The sequence below is a fragment of the Oncorhynchus tshawytscha genome, linkage group LG19 (genome assembly GCF_018296145.1).
Source record: "Oncorhynchus tshawytscha isolate Ot180627B linkage group LG19, Otsh_v2.0, whole genome shotgun sequence".
NCBI lineage: Eukaryota > Metazoa > Chordata > Actinopteri > Salmoniformes > Salmonidae > Oncorhynchus > Oncorhynchus tshawytscha.
In genome coordinates, this window is record NC_056447.1 from 18,469,674 (window position 1) to 18,485,217 (window position 15,544).

General features: G+C 40.2%; 2 protein-coding genes across 3 annotated transcripts; both read left to right on the plus strand.

The window, feature by feature from the left end:
- The first annotated feature begins 717 nt into the window (after nucleotides 1-717).
- Nucleotides 718-10,182, plus strand: LOC112218172 (tyrosine--tRNA ligase, mitochondrial). Of its 2 annotated transcripts, none has more exons than XM_024378755.2 (5): nucleotides 718-1,537; nucleotides 1,769-1,936; nucleotides 2,290-2,445; nucleotides 2,570-2,740; nucleotides 7,801-10,182. In XM_024378755.2, exons 1-5 carry the CDS (start codon nucleotides 750-752, stop codon nucleotides 7,958-7,960), a joined length of 1,443 nt encoding a protein of 480 aa, XP_024234523.1. In that variant the 5' UTR covers nucleotides 718-749; the 3' UTR covers nucleotides 7,961-10,182. The 2 variants fall into 2 exon arrangements, with proteins under 2 accessions (XP_024234523.1, XP_024234524.1); XM_024378756.2 differs by having other exon boundaries at nucleotides 777-1,019.
- Nucleotides 10,183-11,981: 1,799 nt separating this feature from the next.
- Nucleotides 11,982-15,544, plus strand: LOC112218171 (cyclin-dependent kinase inhibitor 1B). The gene is made up of 3 exons (XM_024378754.2): nucleotides 11,982-12,702; nucleotides 13,106-13,235; nucleotides 14,140-15,544. Exons 1-2 carry the CDS (start codon nucleotides 12,273-12,275, stop codon nucleotides 13,222-13,224), a joined length of 549 nt encoding a protein of 182 aa, XP_024234522.1. The 5' UTR covers nucleotides 11,982-12,272; the 3' UTR covers nucleotides 13,225-13,235; nucleotides 14,140-15,544.

Here is a 15,544-nt window from a genome sequence, read left to right on the forward strand (position 1 = left end):
AAAAGGTACTAGAACAAGTGGAATCAGTGCGGTTGCTTCAAAATCGTAGAATAAAGATAACACAATAAAAAATCCATACATTTTGATTTTTTTTGTGTGCAATTGATATCCATGGAGTACATTGAGATTTTTTTTCTCCAGAATTTTTGGGACTTTGGCATTAGAGTGTAAATCTAAACTTTAGAGTCTAACTGTACGCACGCCAAATAGCCTACAAGTCAATCGCCAAAAGTTTTTGGGAACGGGCAGAAGAAATCTGGAAAATAATCCGATTTCCTTCCAATTTCTTTATGCTAGTACAGTAGCCTACATGTCGGATAAAACATGTCATGACAGGCCTGATGGAAACAGGTAGGGTAAACCTTCCAAATGTTGACTAAACAAAATATGCTATATACAAGGTGGAATCTTTTTTGTTGGTCAAATGAATTATGTGAGAAATGTTGGTGGAATCGTGTTGAATGATATACTGTAATATACTGTAATAACCATCATGCCGAAGTAAATTTGGAGTCACGTGATGACATGTTGTGTGGTCCTCCCACTACCACTCGTAAATTATGAGGAACTTCACAGGGTGGTGAAAGTACACAGTGGTGAGGGTGATGCTCCTTTGAATAAAAAAGGCCACAGGTCAGGAGGAACAGGCAGGATGTGGTATAGTTACACAATACACCAGATGGCGCTATATTTGTTCTGTCATACATTAGTCCCTTTCATTTCCTGTCCGGTGTGTCACAGTTTCCAATATGGCGGCATCCATAGCCAGGTTTTTTTCACGTGTATCGTGGCATGGTTCTTGTATTATTTTGAAAAACACACTCCCTTGTATATCGTTAAGATACACGTTTCATCGCTCTGCAACAACCCAAAGTGGACTTCTTTTTTCGCTAAATAAACGGGGCATTTTGAAGGATGCTTTCCCCGAAAACGCAGCCCAAGATCAACTTCCTCAACTGCTGCAGTCTGGGTGCCAGACCGTGTACTGCGGATTCGACCCCACGGCGGACAGCCTTCACGTGGGTAATTTACTCGCCATCGTCGGGCTATTGCATTTTCGAAGCGCAGGACACAATGTCATCGCTCTAATCGGTGGTGCAACAGCACAGATAGGGGACCCAAGCGGGAAAACGAGCGAGAGAGAGCAGCTACCGTCTGATGTAGTGGAGGACAATACAAGGGCTATCAGGGACAGCTTGCAGCGAATCTTCACCAACCATGAACTGCATTTCCACAACGACTCTAAAAAGCTTGGCACTGTAACCCTAATGAACAATTTAGCTTGGTACAAAGACTGGAATGTGGTTGCTTTTCTGTCAGAAGTTGGCAGACGTTTCCGAATGGGGACCCTGCTCAGTAGGCACAGTGTCCAGTCTAGGCTGAAGAGTGCAGAGGGCATGAGCCTAACTGAGTTCTCTTACCAGCTGTTTCAAGCTTATGACTTCTACCACCTGAACCAGAATCATAGCTGTAAGATCCAGCTGGGAGGGACAGACCAGCTGGGCAACCTGATGTCTGGGCACGAGTTTATACACAAGTAATGTTGCATCAGATTCATTGGACACACACAGAGACATTTGCAAATGTACTGACCAATTATCACATTGATTCCAGATATTGTAGCCTAGCATCTGCATGGTGCATCAGACACCAGAGTGATGCTTCAAGGCCATAAATAGCCCGCAGTAGTAAACATGCAATAACACACACTTGCCTCAACATTAACTGACCGGTGGTGGCCTCCATTGTATCAATTTCTCTGTAACAGGGTGACTGGACAGGATGTGTATGGGCTAACCATCCCACTGGTGACCAGCTCTGCGGGGGACAAGCTGGGGAAGACGGCAGGCAATGCAGTGTGGCTGAACAGGGACAAGACATCTCCGTTTGACCTCTATCAGTTCTTCCTCAGGCAGCCTGACAGCAGTGTGGAATGGTAGGTGGCTGGAGACTGAGACCGCAATAAGAACTGGCCCACTTATCAGAGCCTTCTATTTAGGCTTATATTCATTCTGGTATAATTTGATGGTTTGTTTGTATAGACTAGGACCACTAGGCTTAACCAGAGTCTGTGAAACCGGCCTTGGGCCCGTATTAAAGCGTCTCAGGTGATGAGTGTTGATCTAGGACAAGGTCCCCCCTCTATGATTTAAAATGCGCAACTAGATCAGCACCCCTACTCCGAGATGCTTTGTGAACATGGGACCTGGTGGTATTAGCACCTGAGTGCAGCCTATGTATGGTGGTGTTGGAGACTGAGTCGGGGTTGGTTGGTTGTGCTACCTGCAGGTATCTGAAGCTGTTCACCTTCCTACCCCTGGCCGAGGTGGAGAGGGTGATGGAGCAGCAGAGACAGGAGCCAGGCAAACGGCCCGCACACAAACGCCTCGCCGCCGAAATCACCAAACTGGTCCACGGCAAGGAGGGTCTGGAGAGTGCCAAAAGGTGAGGAGTGTGTCCGTGTGTGTTATGTGAGTGCACATGTGCATAGGTCATTTGTGTGTCATTAATGAGGTCTCGCTTGGCACTATTAGTAATGCTGTGTGTGTGTTTGTTTCTCTCCCTCCAGGTGCACCAATGCCCTGTACCACAGTAACCTACAGGCCCTGGAGCAGATGAGCGATGCTGAGCTGCAGGAGCTCTTCAGAGAGGCCTCTTTCCATGAGCTGCTGCTGGAGCCAGGGACCACAGTACTGGATGCCTGCCGCAGGGCAGAGGCCATCCCCCAGGGGGGCAAAGGGTAGGGCTCCCCCTTTACGTTCCTCTGTTCCTTCTATCTGACCCGACTACCTCACACTGTTTCGCTACTCGCACCTTTACCATACGCATTATATGCATATCAACCCTCTAGGTGCGCAAACACAAGCACCAACACATAAGCAACATAAATAGTGCATCAACTATTGTAAATGATGAATGGCATGAAGACATATTTGTGGAATTATATCCATGTAAACATGTATCAATCGATATTTGTTTAGATAGAGTCAAGGATATGTTTTGTGTAGTTCTACAAAGTCTGAGTGAAGAACGTACGCCTAAAGCCATATTTCGACACTTCCGGCTGTCCATGAAGGCATGGACAGCGGAGTGGTCTTATGCATGTGCTGAACGCATGGACAGCGCAGCTATTCTTGGAAATAGAGATGCACTTCTTGAATTTTAAGTTATTTTACCAAGGGTAAGTGTTATAGAAACTGCAGAATATGCTCTTTCTGATACTATATACACTGAACAAAAATATAAATGCAACATGCAACAATTTCAACGATTTTACTGAGTTACAGTTCGTATTTGGATTTCACATGACTGGGCAGGGGAGCAGCCAAAGGTGGGCCTGGGAGGGCCAACTAATCAGAATGAGTATTTTCCCACAAAAGGGCTTTATTGCAGACAGAAATACTTCTCAGTTTCATCAGCTGTCCGAGTGGTTGGTCTCAGATGTTCCCGCAGGTGGCTTATGGTAAAGGAATTAACATTCAATTATCTGGCAACAGCTCTGGTTGACATTCCTGCAGTCAGCATGCCAATTGCACGCTCCCTCAACTTGAGACATCTGTGGCATTGTGTTGTGTGACAAAACTGCACATTTTAGAGTGGTCTTTTATTGTCCCCAGCACAAGGTGCACCTGTGTATGATCATGATGTTTAATCAGTTTCTTGATATGCCACACCTGTCAGGTGGATGGATTATCTTAGCAAAGAAGAAATGCTCACTAACGGGGATGTAAACAAATTTGTGCACAAAATTGGAGAGAAATATGCGAATGTGCGTATGGAACATTTATGGGATCTTTTGTTTCAGCTCATGAAACATGGGAACAACACTGTATATGTTGCGTTTGTATTTGTGTTCAGTATTGAAATCAAAACATTTAACCTGCATGTGACTCTGAAGGAGGATTTGATGAAGTTATGCTCCTTTCCCTGCTCCTTTCCCTGCATTTGTCAATTCCAAGCTGTGCCCTCATCTCTTCATGTGCATTTTGACAACTGGTCATATTGTCACTCATCAGACTGTTATCAATTTAATAGTGTCTTCAGGATAACTTTTATTATGTGTGAAGGTAGTTTCGGTGTAGTTTCATGGGCCAGCTTCAAAGGCTGACTGGCATTGTTTGTTTCCCTGCACTCATCAACTTGGAAAGAGTCAAGGATATTGCCTTTATTTAACTAGTCAGTTAAGAACAAATTCTTATTTTCAATGACGGCCTAGGAACAGTGGGTTAACTGCCTGTTCAGGGGCAGAACGACAGATTTGTACCTTGCCAGCTCGGGGTTTGAACTTGCAACCTTCTGGTTACTAGTCCAACGCTCTAGCCACTAGGCTACCCTGCCCCCCGTCTTGCATTTTATTAGTAATAGAGTTATAGTAAATAAAACTGTCCCGCAATGGCGTCTTTTTAAAAAGTTAAATGTAAAAGAGAATGATATCAACTCGCAAGGCCCGCGGTCAAATGATTAAAATGGGTCCCAACCCAAATAGGCATAACACAAGATCTTTACACTATTGTTGTTCTAACCTCTTCACCTCCTTATCAATCAGTTAGGCCTTATTGAAATTCGATTGTGAGGTAACGTGCATAGGGCTGTGGCAGTCTCAAACTGTTGTCATTGAACATCAACATGTTTAGCATCTCCAGGCCTCAGCGTACAAGATGCTGATGCGTGTCTTTGGAACATCTGCGTTTACAAAGTCGAATAAATCCATTTGATATGGAATACATCCCTTTTGTATGAATATATTATTTATTTTATGCAGGTCTAAAGAAACTACATGACCAAAAGTATATGTACACCTGCTCGTCGAATATTTCATTCCAAAATCATGGGCATTAATATGGAGTTGGTACCCCCCTTTGCTGCTACAACAGCCTCAACTATTCTGCTAAGGCTTTCCACTAGATGTTGGAACATTGCTGTGGGGACTTGCTTCCAGTCAGCCACAAGAGCATTAGTGAGATCGGGCACTGATGTTGGGCGATTAGGCCTGGCTCGCAGTCGGCGTTCCAATTCATCTCAAAGGTGTTCAATGGGGTTGAAGTCTGGGCTCTGTGCAGGCCAGTCAAGTTCTTCCACACTGATCTCGACAAACCATTTCTGTATGGACCTCGCTTTGTGCACGGGGTATTGTCATGCTGACACAGGAAAGGGCCTTCCTCAAACTGTTGCCACAAAGTTGGAAGCCCAGAATTGTCTAGGATGTCATTGTATGCTGTAGCGTTAAGATTTCCCTTCACTGGAACTAAGGGGCCTAGGTGCTTCAGCGGTCGGCGGTCCCGTTCAGTGAGCTTGTGGGGCCTACCACTTCACGGCTGAGCCGTTGTTGCTCCTAGACATTCCACTTCATAATAACAGCACTTACAGTTGACCGGGGCAGCTCTAGCAGGGTAGACATTTGACTTATTGAGGCCATTAAAGCATTCTACTGACAATGTTTGTCTATGGAGATTGCATGGCTATACACCTGTCAGCAATGGGTGTGGCTGAAATAGCTGAATCCACTCATTTGAAGGGGTGTCCACTAGAGGTCGACCGATTATGATTTTTCAACACGGATACCGATTATTGGGAGGTCCAAAAAAGCCGATACCGATTAATCGGCCGATTTAAAAATTATTTCAAAAATATATATATTTATTTGTAATAATGACAATTACAACAATACTGAATTAACACTTATTTTAACTTAATATAAAACATCAATAAAATCAATTTAGCTACAAATAAATAATGAAACATTTTCAATTTGGTTTAAATAATGCAAAAACAAAGTGTTGGAGAAGAAAGTAATATGTGCCATGTAAAAATGTGTGCCATGTAAAATATGTGCCGTGTAAAAAAGCTATGTTTTAAGTTCCTTGCTCAAAACATAAGAACATATGAAAGTTGGTGGTTCCTTTTAACATGAGACTTCAATATTCCAAGGTAAGAGGTTTTAGGTTGTAGTTACTATAGTATTTATAGGACTATTTCTCTCTATACCATTTGTATTTCATATACCTTTGACTATTGGATGTTCTTATAGGCACTATAGTATTGCCAGTGTAACAGTATAGCTTCCGTCCCTCTCCTCGCCCCTACCTGGGCTCGAACCAGGAACACATCGACAACAGCCACACTCGAGGCATCGTTACCCACAAAAGCCGCTGCCCTTGCAGAGCAAGGAGAATAACTACTCCAAATCTAAAAGCGAGTGACGTTTGAAACAGTATTAGCGCACACCCAGCTAACTAGCTAGCCATTTCACATTGGTTACACCAGCGATTAGGCTGATAGGCTTGAAGTCATAAACAGCGAAGAGCTGCTGGCATAACACACTAAAGTGCTGTTTGAATGAATGATTACGGGCCTGCTGCTGCTCAGTCAGACTGCTCTATCAAATCAGAATTAATTATAACATAATAACACACAGAAATACGAGCCTTTGGTTATTAATATGATCAAATCCGGAAACTATCATTTCGAAAACAAAACGTTTATTATTTCAGTGAAATACGGAACCGTTCTGTATTTTATCTAACGGGTGGCATCCCTAAGTCTAAATTTTCTTGTTACATTGCACAACCTTCAATGTATGTCATAATTACGTAACATTCTGGCAAATTAGTTCGCAATGAGCCAGGCAGCCCAAACTGTTGCATATACTCTGACTCTGCGTGCAATGAACGCAAGAGAAATGACAATTTCACCTGGTTAATATTGCCTGCCAAACTGGATTAGTAGTTATAACTAGTGATTATGATTGATTGTTTTTTTAAAGATGCGTTTAATGCTAGCTAGCAATTTACCTTGGCCTCTACTGCATTTGCGTAACAGGCAGGCTACTTGTGAAGTGCAATGGTTAGAGCGTTGGACTAGTTAACTGTGCGGTTGCAAGTTCAAACCCCCTAGCTGACAAGGTGAAAATTTGTCGTTCTGCCCCTGAACAAGGCAGTTAACCCACAGTTCCTAGTCATTGAAAATAAGAATGTGTTCTTAACTGACTTGCCTAGTTAAATAAAGGTATAAAAATACATGTTTAAAAAAAATATATAATCGGAAATCGGCGCCCAAAAATACCGATCTTCGATTGTTATGAAATCGGCCCTAATTAATCGGCCATTACGATTAATCGTTCGACCTCTAGTGTCCACATACTTTTGTATATAAAGTGTATGTTTTGTATTATTCTAAAGGTCTACTGCAACACATAGCATGTTTTCGTTTCCCTTACAATAAATGTGATTAGTTTACAAAGTAAAACGTAAAAGAGAATATTAGCCCGCGAGTCGCACGGTCAAATGATTTGCTATAAACATGAGCGCCAACGCTGATAAATAGGCATAATACAAACTCATCATTACACTGTTGTTTTAATTAAATCAAGCTCTTCAACCTGCTTACCATTCAGTTAGTCCTAATTAAAATGTTAAAGTAACGTGTGCAATTATTGCCCATTTATCCATTTGTTATTCATTCAGGAAGGAGAGAGAAACACATTAGCTCCGGACTGGGTACCAATGTCTTTCAATGCATTGTCTTGGTGGGTTAAGTTGGGAATAGGTGTGTGGGGATTTTTTATATTTTTTATTTAAGCTCCAAGTACTTTTCTGTTTGTGATTAAAAAATTCAGACAAATGAGCAGTAGAGTCAGGGAAAGAGCAGGACATTGCTATTTTTGGACCGGTTTTAATTTATTTGCCTGTTTCTCTTACTCCCTCTATTTCTCTCTCAAATTCTTCCTTTTTTTGTCTGTCTGACTTTCAAACGGTGTTAACTGACTCTTTCTGTGCTGTAATGTGTTGTGATGTGCTGCAGGTATCGCATGGTATCAGAAGGAGCTGTATGGATCAACCACAGTAAGACAGACAGCCCAGAGCAGGTACTGATCCCTGGACAGCACCTCTTGGCCAACGGACTTTCTCTCCTCAAAGTGGGCAAGAAGAACTTCCACATCATCAAGTGGCTCAATCTGTGAGTGGCAGTGGGACCTTAAAACTACTATGGACTGTTTGTGGACTGGAGGTAGGACCGCAAGCTGGGAGGCTTAGGTGAAGGGAGATGGATATTGGAAATGGACCTGTGTTGTTTCAATACATCCTTGTTGGTGTCTGAGGGGATGTGGTGCACTATATATGTGTGGATTGAATGATGCTGTAAGATGTGGTATTAAGTATATTTGTTAGAAGGTTTTTGTCTTGTTAGTTGTATGTTACATACTGTGTCCGTAAACTGTTTTATTTTTGTGATAATTCGATATTAGATGGCAGATTTGCCTACTATTGAATTTCACCACTAGGTGTCAGTATTGTCTTCTCTTTCAATGAGGACCGGGAAAAGCCTCCTTTAGCAAGCCTGAAGCAAAGCTCGGTTGTGAGACCCTATTTACATCCAGGAATTAAAATTCAATGGCAGAAATATCTTACAGCTAAAATAAATGACAATTCAAAATAAATGACAATAGGAATAGGAAATTAAGGAAGTATATTTCCTGAAGAAAATGTGTGCTTGCTAGCTTGTTTTAAAGTATTTATGGTTTTTGAAATAAGTTATAGTAGTGGTACTGACTAATGGTGCGTGGGTCAGCTGTTTGATCACCCGCACCCGCCTGCAATTGCTAATAACCCATCTGCAACCGCACGACTACATGTGATGAAATAAGATGTAGAAAATGCGCTATATGTATGATTTTGATATGTTTCTGCATATAATTTCCGACATATTGGTAGGTTATTTGTTAGTCATGATTCTGCTTAGAATTTCCAACATTAGGCTGTTTGTTAGTCAACTTGCCAATAATTGCATGTAGCTTCTCTTCTGTCATGATTGTTTCCCTAGAAGACTACATAAACCCTTGCTCACCAGAATAATGTAATAGATCCCTAGAGTGAATGCTTCAATCTAGTTGACATCAGTCATGTTTTTTCTGTCTTCTTTTGCAGAGCAAATACGTTTAGGGACTGGGGAGAAAAAACAATGACGCAACAACAACAAAAATTATTTCAGTGCAAAATGTCCAAATGTTATCAGTTTGACCAGTTGTAAGGAAAAAGAAAGCTGTGAAAATGACCCAAAGTGTTTCTGATAATATTTCAGTTTGGCTTCGATGCATATTTTATGTGTTTGAAATACTATCAGCTTTTATGCTGCTCTTATGATGAAGACAGCACCTCTGCAGATCTATCTAACTGAGCAATGCATTCTATCAAAATGCAGAAAGAAAGAAATCATATTTCTCCACTCCTGTTCCTAAATCCAAATTTTGCCTACATTTGGTGTATAATTTTACTGTAAGAAATGCTTCATTCTGCAGGAGTTAATATTAAGGCTATGTGAGAGGTTATAGACCTAGAGTCAGTGGCCAGATTTCAGTTTCCATTTAACCCATCTGAACAACACTAGGCTACAGTTCCCTTGACGTGCCATAGGCCTATTTGAAGTCCCGTCTTGTGACTGTGGGATTTGTACAGCGCCTCACAATCATCACACACAGCATCCTCTTTTACCACTTCACCAAATCTTTCCCAAACATGACTTTTCTGGCCCTCCCTTCTCTTTGTCAACTCTCCTTTCACAGCTTTGGTCTTGTTGAATGAAACTTCCACAATGTCAATTTTAACCTCCCGTTCCCAAAAGCATTATTTGGTGATTGGCTGTGTAGGCTATTTGGCGCATACAGTTAAGTTCTAAAGCTTAGGTTTATGGACTAATACCAGATAGCCTAAAATAATGACAGAAAAACCTCAATGTAGCCTATATAAATTGCACAAGAATTATACATTATTTTATGGATTTTTTTTTTTAAGGTATTGTTTCTCTTTGTTCAACCTGCCCGCCACGCACCAACCCTTCAGCCACACAATATTTAGTGACCCTAAACCCATCCGCCATGTGGATTATGAGTCAACCCGCGCATCACTAGTAGTGACTCCAGTAGTAATGGGTGGTGACTGGTTATAGTTGGAAAAGTATGTATATGGAAAGATTGATTGGCTGATTGATTGAATGGATAGCCTGAACATGGTGTCTAGCTTGGTGGGTGCCGCTGCCTGATGCATATAGGTGGAACACAGGCATGGTGTTTGGGGTATTTTTATTTGGTTGTTGTTAAAATAAGCTGTTAATGTGTTTCAACACATGCTTTCTGTTTTTCATAGTTGTAACAAAGGCACTCCACAAATTAAAATTGATTGAACACTTGAATGTTGGTGTTTTTAGTTTTACAGTAACATAAACTAATGAAAATGCTATTGTTATACATAGAAAATTTAAAAAAAATATTATTCTAATCTTACCTAAGCTCGTCATAAACACAACCAAATTATTATTTTTGCAATAGCATATATGACATGTATTAATTACACTGTTAGATTGTTGCAGTGAGTGACTGCTTATTAGCTTGAAGGGGGGGTCCCTCGAGGCCCCAGTTCTAGTGTTAAATGGTTCAAGAGGAGTTGCGTGGCCAAATGTTCCCCATGTAAGTCTATAGCTGTTTCATTGCCATTGAAGTGCATTGAGAGCTCATTTAAATATTGTTGTAGTACAAAAAAATTATAGATGCTGTAAAAAAATATATTTGTAGAATTTCCTCAAGGAAAGTTGGGGTGGTCTGCACGTTTGAAAGTTGGTTTTGTGTTTATAGCATATACGGTTACAGAATTTACGCACATTTCAGCTGATTTAAAGGATGGAGGAATTAAATAATGAATGAATCTACGAAGTGTTTCCATCATCCTGAAGTTGGTCTGGAGTTTCTAGCTTGAATGGTTAGAAAGCAGTGGCACTGTGAATACTGTATCTACCTCTCATGGTCACCATTGACTCTCAAGTTAATATTGCACATTTTAAATCAGAATAGTGTAAATGGTATCAAAAAAGTCTTTGACAACCAATCTAAGTAAGGTCTGTCTGAACATCTCAATGTTGTTTTTGGTGTTAGTAGTTTAAATGGTTCAGGAAGAGATGCGCGGCCAAATTGTATCATTTTTAACATTGAAGTCTATGGCCTTTTGATTTCCATGAAATATTTTTTTCAAGCAATGTAAGTTGGGGCCGTCTGCACATTTGAAAGTTGGTTTCTTGTTAATATCTTAAATAGTTTCAGCTCTAAAGAGGACGGAATACATGTAATAAATAGAAGTATGTAAGAAATCCAGTGTCCTGCCTACACCATGCACACCAATTAAAAACAAGTGTATGTTTGTCACATTGTACTGCCAAGTATGTCTCTATTGCAGATGGCGACGAAGTTATTGGAACTTATATAGGTTGTGTTTCATTGATGGTTTGATTATTTTTTTCAAAATTGTCTTGTTTCGATATACTGCAGATTAAGATTGGGAGAACAATGAGAGATGCTTGCCACTACTGTGAAACCCATCTCTTTTGCTGGGGTGACCACTGGTGACTTTGACTTAGCCCAAATAAGTAAATATTCTCATCTAAATCATGGAGAGAAATAAGTCAACGGCATGTAAAATAATTAAAATGTTCAGATTTGTAGAATGCTTGACAGATATGACAATGGAAGTGTGCCTCCCTCACGCAACAAGTTGCTTCACACTGACTTGTGTATTTTCAAACGTTTCAAATCATTAAGGTGGTATTACAATCTCCACATGTATTGAAAAACTATTAGAATTCTATAATTCACAAATAAAATTAGATTTCCCCCTGTATATTTATTGTTACATTTTGGTGCTGAAAAACTCTTGACACAGAGATAGTCAACATTGCCATTCAAGTATTCTCTCAACATAAAGTATCCATTATTCGTTTGTTGACGTTTCCTTATAGTGGCCTTTATTTCGTTGCATCCACTGCTACAATGTTACAGATGCCTATTGTGATTACAGCAGGTTTCATGAAGTTTAACGTATAGAAGAAAGCCTTTGTAGCGTGTAGATAACCTTAAGGGAAATGGGCGGGTCTATACTCTTTAACCAATGAATGCCCTTCTTCGTTTTAAATCGTTCTCTGTGTCAATCATTTCTACCCTAGTCAGCCTCCCTCAATCGCCATATTGGGTACTGAAAAGGTTTGTCTGTTGTTTCTTCTCTCTTACTACGAGACGAAATTGACAGGAGTGGCTTCAGTTACGGCACTTTGTTTTGATGGTCTGTCGAGACTACTTTAGCTCATATTGCCATATTGGAAGTTAGCGTTTCTTTACAGACCTATGCATGCGTTTGTGTTGATCAGCCGATTTACTCTTGTTTTGGATCGCGGCGAGCAAGGAGGAAATAAGCATTTTTAAGTGTTCTATTTGGACGTTCTTTGATTCTCGGAAAATGTCAAATGTTCGTGTTTCAAATGGGAGCCCTACATTTGAAAGGACCGATGCTCGGTTTTCGGATCACCCCAAACCGTCAGCCTGCAGGAACCTTTTCGGCCCGGTGGATCACGAAGAGTTAAGGAGGGATTTAAAGGGACATTTGCAAGAGATTGAAGAGACGTCCTCAGCGAAATGGAACTTCGATTTTTCAAGTCAAACACCCCTATTAAACGGGAGATTCGAATGGGAATTAGTGGATAGTAAAGACATTCCACGTTTCTACAGCAGAACTCAACGATCGGCAAAGGGCCTTTGCCCCTCTGGGAATAATAATGTGGATCTTAATGGGAATAGTTGTGTGACTCCACCGCAGCCTTCTGAAAACACAGAAAGGTCGGAGAGCAAAGAGCAGTGCACCGGGCAGAGAAAAAGACCAGCCTCCCATGGTACGCGTTTATGAATAATGATGATAAATTCTGATCATGATGTCAGTCTGGCTACTTTGTCTTTCTGCCTTCTGGCTACTTTTCCGGTGCTGGCCCATTCGCTGATGTAATTTTGTATCAGCCAGGCTCGACGTTGTAACCTTGTAGCAGACTGTTTATTGGTCGAAAGTTACCAGTTAGATGGTCCACTTAGCTATTCTAAATAAAAGCGTTACTGCAATGTATTATCATCGTTTTCACTAGGTTTTACCGGTAGTATATGACTGTCAAATTGTGACGGCATAGAATCTGATAAGCAAAATCACAAAATATAATTTAAAAAAGTAACGCCCGGCGCTATTCGCAATATTTCATTTCGAGAATATAATTTTGACATCTTAACTTTTTTTGATTTCTCTTCCAGACCTCTCGTCCCAAAATAAAAGGTCACACAGCAGTTCGGATGAAAATACTCGTTGCCCAGCCTTGGCGCATTCTGTAGAACATACACCCTTGAAAACCAGTCCCAGGACTCAAACGTGAAGATGACAAAGGTGAGTAACTTATCTGATACAACTGGACAGAAGGACTATGGTCTCTTGGAGCTTGGAATATGCTGGAGTTTCTCTATTTCTAGCTCAGGCAACTAGTTTCATAGTTCGTTAGATATTGACTGGCTTCAGTGACATGGAGTATGCTGTTCTGGAACTCACCCAATATATTGGCAATTTTTTTGCAGGGTGTGTAAAACTGCTCAAGTTGGGTTTTGTGAAGAGACACATCACTTGACGTGTGTTCCTGTAATAATTTAAGACCTACTGTCTAAATAATATATTAAGTAGTTGTGAATTTCTCACGTTATGCGCAATTGCCAAGTGACTATTCGCGTTAATGAAGATCGAAATGCATAATGAACTATATCGTGACGTTCAATGCGGTCTAGTAAAGGGTTAAAGTCCAAGAGGCTACACATAGGCGACGGTTACTACAACCATTGCCACGGTGAGGTTGAGTTTCCGACGAAACTGTAAACAAGTCTCAGAACAACACTATAGTAAAACGTCAGCAACCACTGCCCTCACCAGAGGGAGAAGAGGCTGGTCTCCTCAGAGTGCCTTATGCACGCTAGGCCCCTCTCAAAACATCTGTCCATTCTCGTGAATGAAAGCACAGTAGCCTATCAACGTTTTTTAATAGGCCTAAAGTTTTAATGAATCTTTCAAGTGTGTGTTGGAGAGAACAAATTATCATTTGGAAAGTGAAAGTATTCTGGTGAGTCTTGGTGCTTTGAATGAGTCCACAGGGTGTCTTTTTGACTTCAATATTTGGCTGTCTAGCTTTCTTAGAAATGTTTTGTCATGTCAAAACTACCACTGTTTTTTTAATGCATTTGTATGTAATCATGTTCACGGTTGTAAATTAGAGCTGATCTCATAACTTTTTTAAATTTCTCTGCAGAGCTGAAGCCGTATTTCCCCTTTTGTCATCAAAAGCCTCAGTGTTGGTTGATTTGAAGAGGAACTACAAAGAAAATGAAACATATCAATTCTCCTGAAGGATGGGGATGCTGTGCAAGCACTGAATATAAACACTAAAGTTCTGGCACTCATAAAGTTACTGCCTCTAAAAGCAGTCAATGTAGCAGTGTGCAATTAGGTTTTCCTTTTTTGCTCATTTTTTTTACTACCTGTGTATATATTTCTCTTCATATGTAGCACATAAAACGTATTATGTTTTAAAAAAAATCCTTTATGTAAAAGGCGTGAATTTGATTTGACTTGAAGAATTGCAGTGTATTTTTGTTTTCAAAATGCTGTGTATCTTAAGGCAGTGAGTGTAACCTGTTGAAGTATAATAAATCTGCTCCATTGAGAAAATTATTATGGATTAAATAATTGTTCCTCATCATTATAGATCTTCATAATTCATCCCTCTATGTAAGGAGAAAAGGACGGTACTTAATGTGTGGCCTTGTTGTTTTTTTAAGGACATTTAAGTGTCACTCAATCTGGGTTCTCATCCACCCCACAAACTATTTCTGTTATGACATAACAACAACAAAAAGATCTGAAGTCAGCCAATGTTTTTTTTGTATTTTGAGAGATTCCGGAATATCACATTTTTTCCTTCTCACCGTTTTTGAAAGTGTAGCCTATTTGAAGTTGTGGGGGGTTATCATTTGCTGAAGGATAGTCTGTTAACTGTACTGGTTGTATGAATCGACTGTATCCTCTCCCTGACATGCTCAAATATGTCTTTGTTAGTTTAATGGCTATGTTACTTTTTAATGAGGCGTTTCCATATGGGTGGAATAATACCAAATACCTGGTTGCTTCAATATGGCTGTCGATGCTTTCACTTACCATCAGGTTGCCTTGACATTGTACTCCTGCTTGATTAAGAAAGGTAAGTATTTGTTCGCCCCCCCCTTCTTCTCCATGTCATTGTTAGACTGCTGATCTTGTAAATGTAGCTTCGAAAATAACTTTTTTCACCCAGTTACAATCAGCCTTTGTTCAGAGGCTAAGAATTGTCACACAAAAAAGCAGTCACTCTGCCTGTGTATTTCTTGTAAATCTTTGAAGTGTACATAACTGTGTAAAAACACTGAGAAATTATACTAACTTATTTATGTCAGGCTTTTTTAAATGTAGAATAAAATGGGGTTTTGATTACGGTTATCCAAAGTGGCATTTACATTATACTTTTTTGTTTTGTTTTGTAAAAGCATATTTTTGCTAGTTTTTATTTTATCAAATAAGGTTGCAACCTGAGCCTGATTAAAAAAAATATTTGATGTGCATTTTGTATTGTGTGGTTATAAGATATGTTGCAATCAATTAAAACTGAGAAATTACATCTA

Bases quoted from the DNA above. Each gene is read 5' to 3' on its own strand.
- LOC112218171 (XM_024378754.2), top strand. From the start codon at position 12,273: ATGTCAAATGTTCGTGTTTCAAATGGGAGCCCTACATTTGAAAGGACC. The intron at 12,703-13,105 runs GTACGCGTTTAT...TTTCTCTTCCAG, and splicing joins AAAAAGACCAGCCTCCCATG to ACCTCTCGTCCCAAAATAAA.
- LOC112218172 (XM_024378755.2), top strand. From the start codon at position 750: ATGGCGGCATCCATAGCCAGGTTTTTTTCACGTGTATCGTGGCATGGT. The intron at 2,446-2,569 runs GTGAGGAGTGTG...CTCTCCCTCCAG, and splicing joins GGTCTGGAGAGTGCCAAAAG to GTGCACCAATGCCCTGTACC. The intron at 2,741-7,800 runs GTAGGGCTCCCC...GATGTGCTGCAG, and splicing joins ATCCCCCAGGGGGGCAAAGG to GTATCGCATGGTATCAGAAG.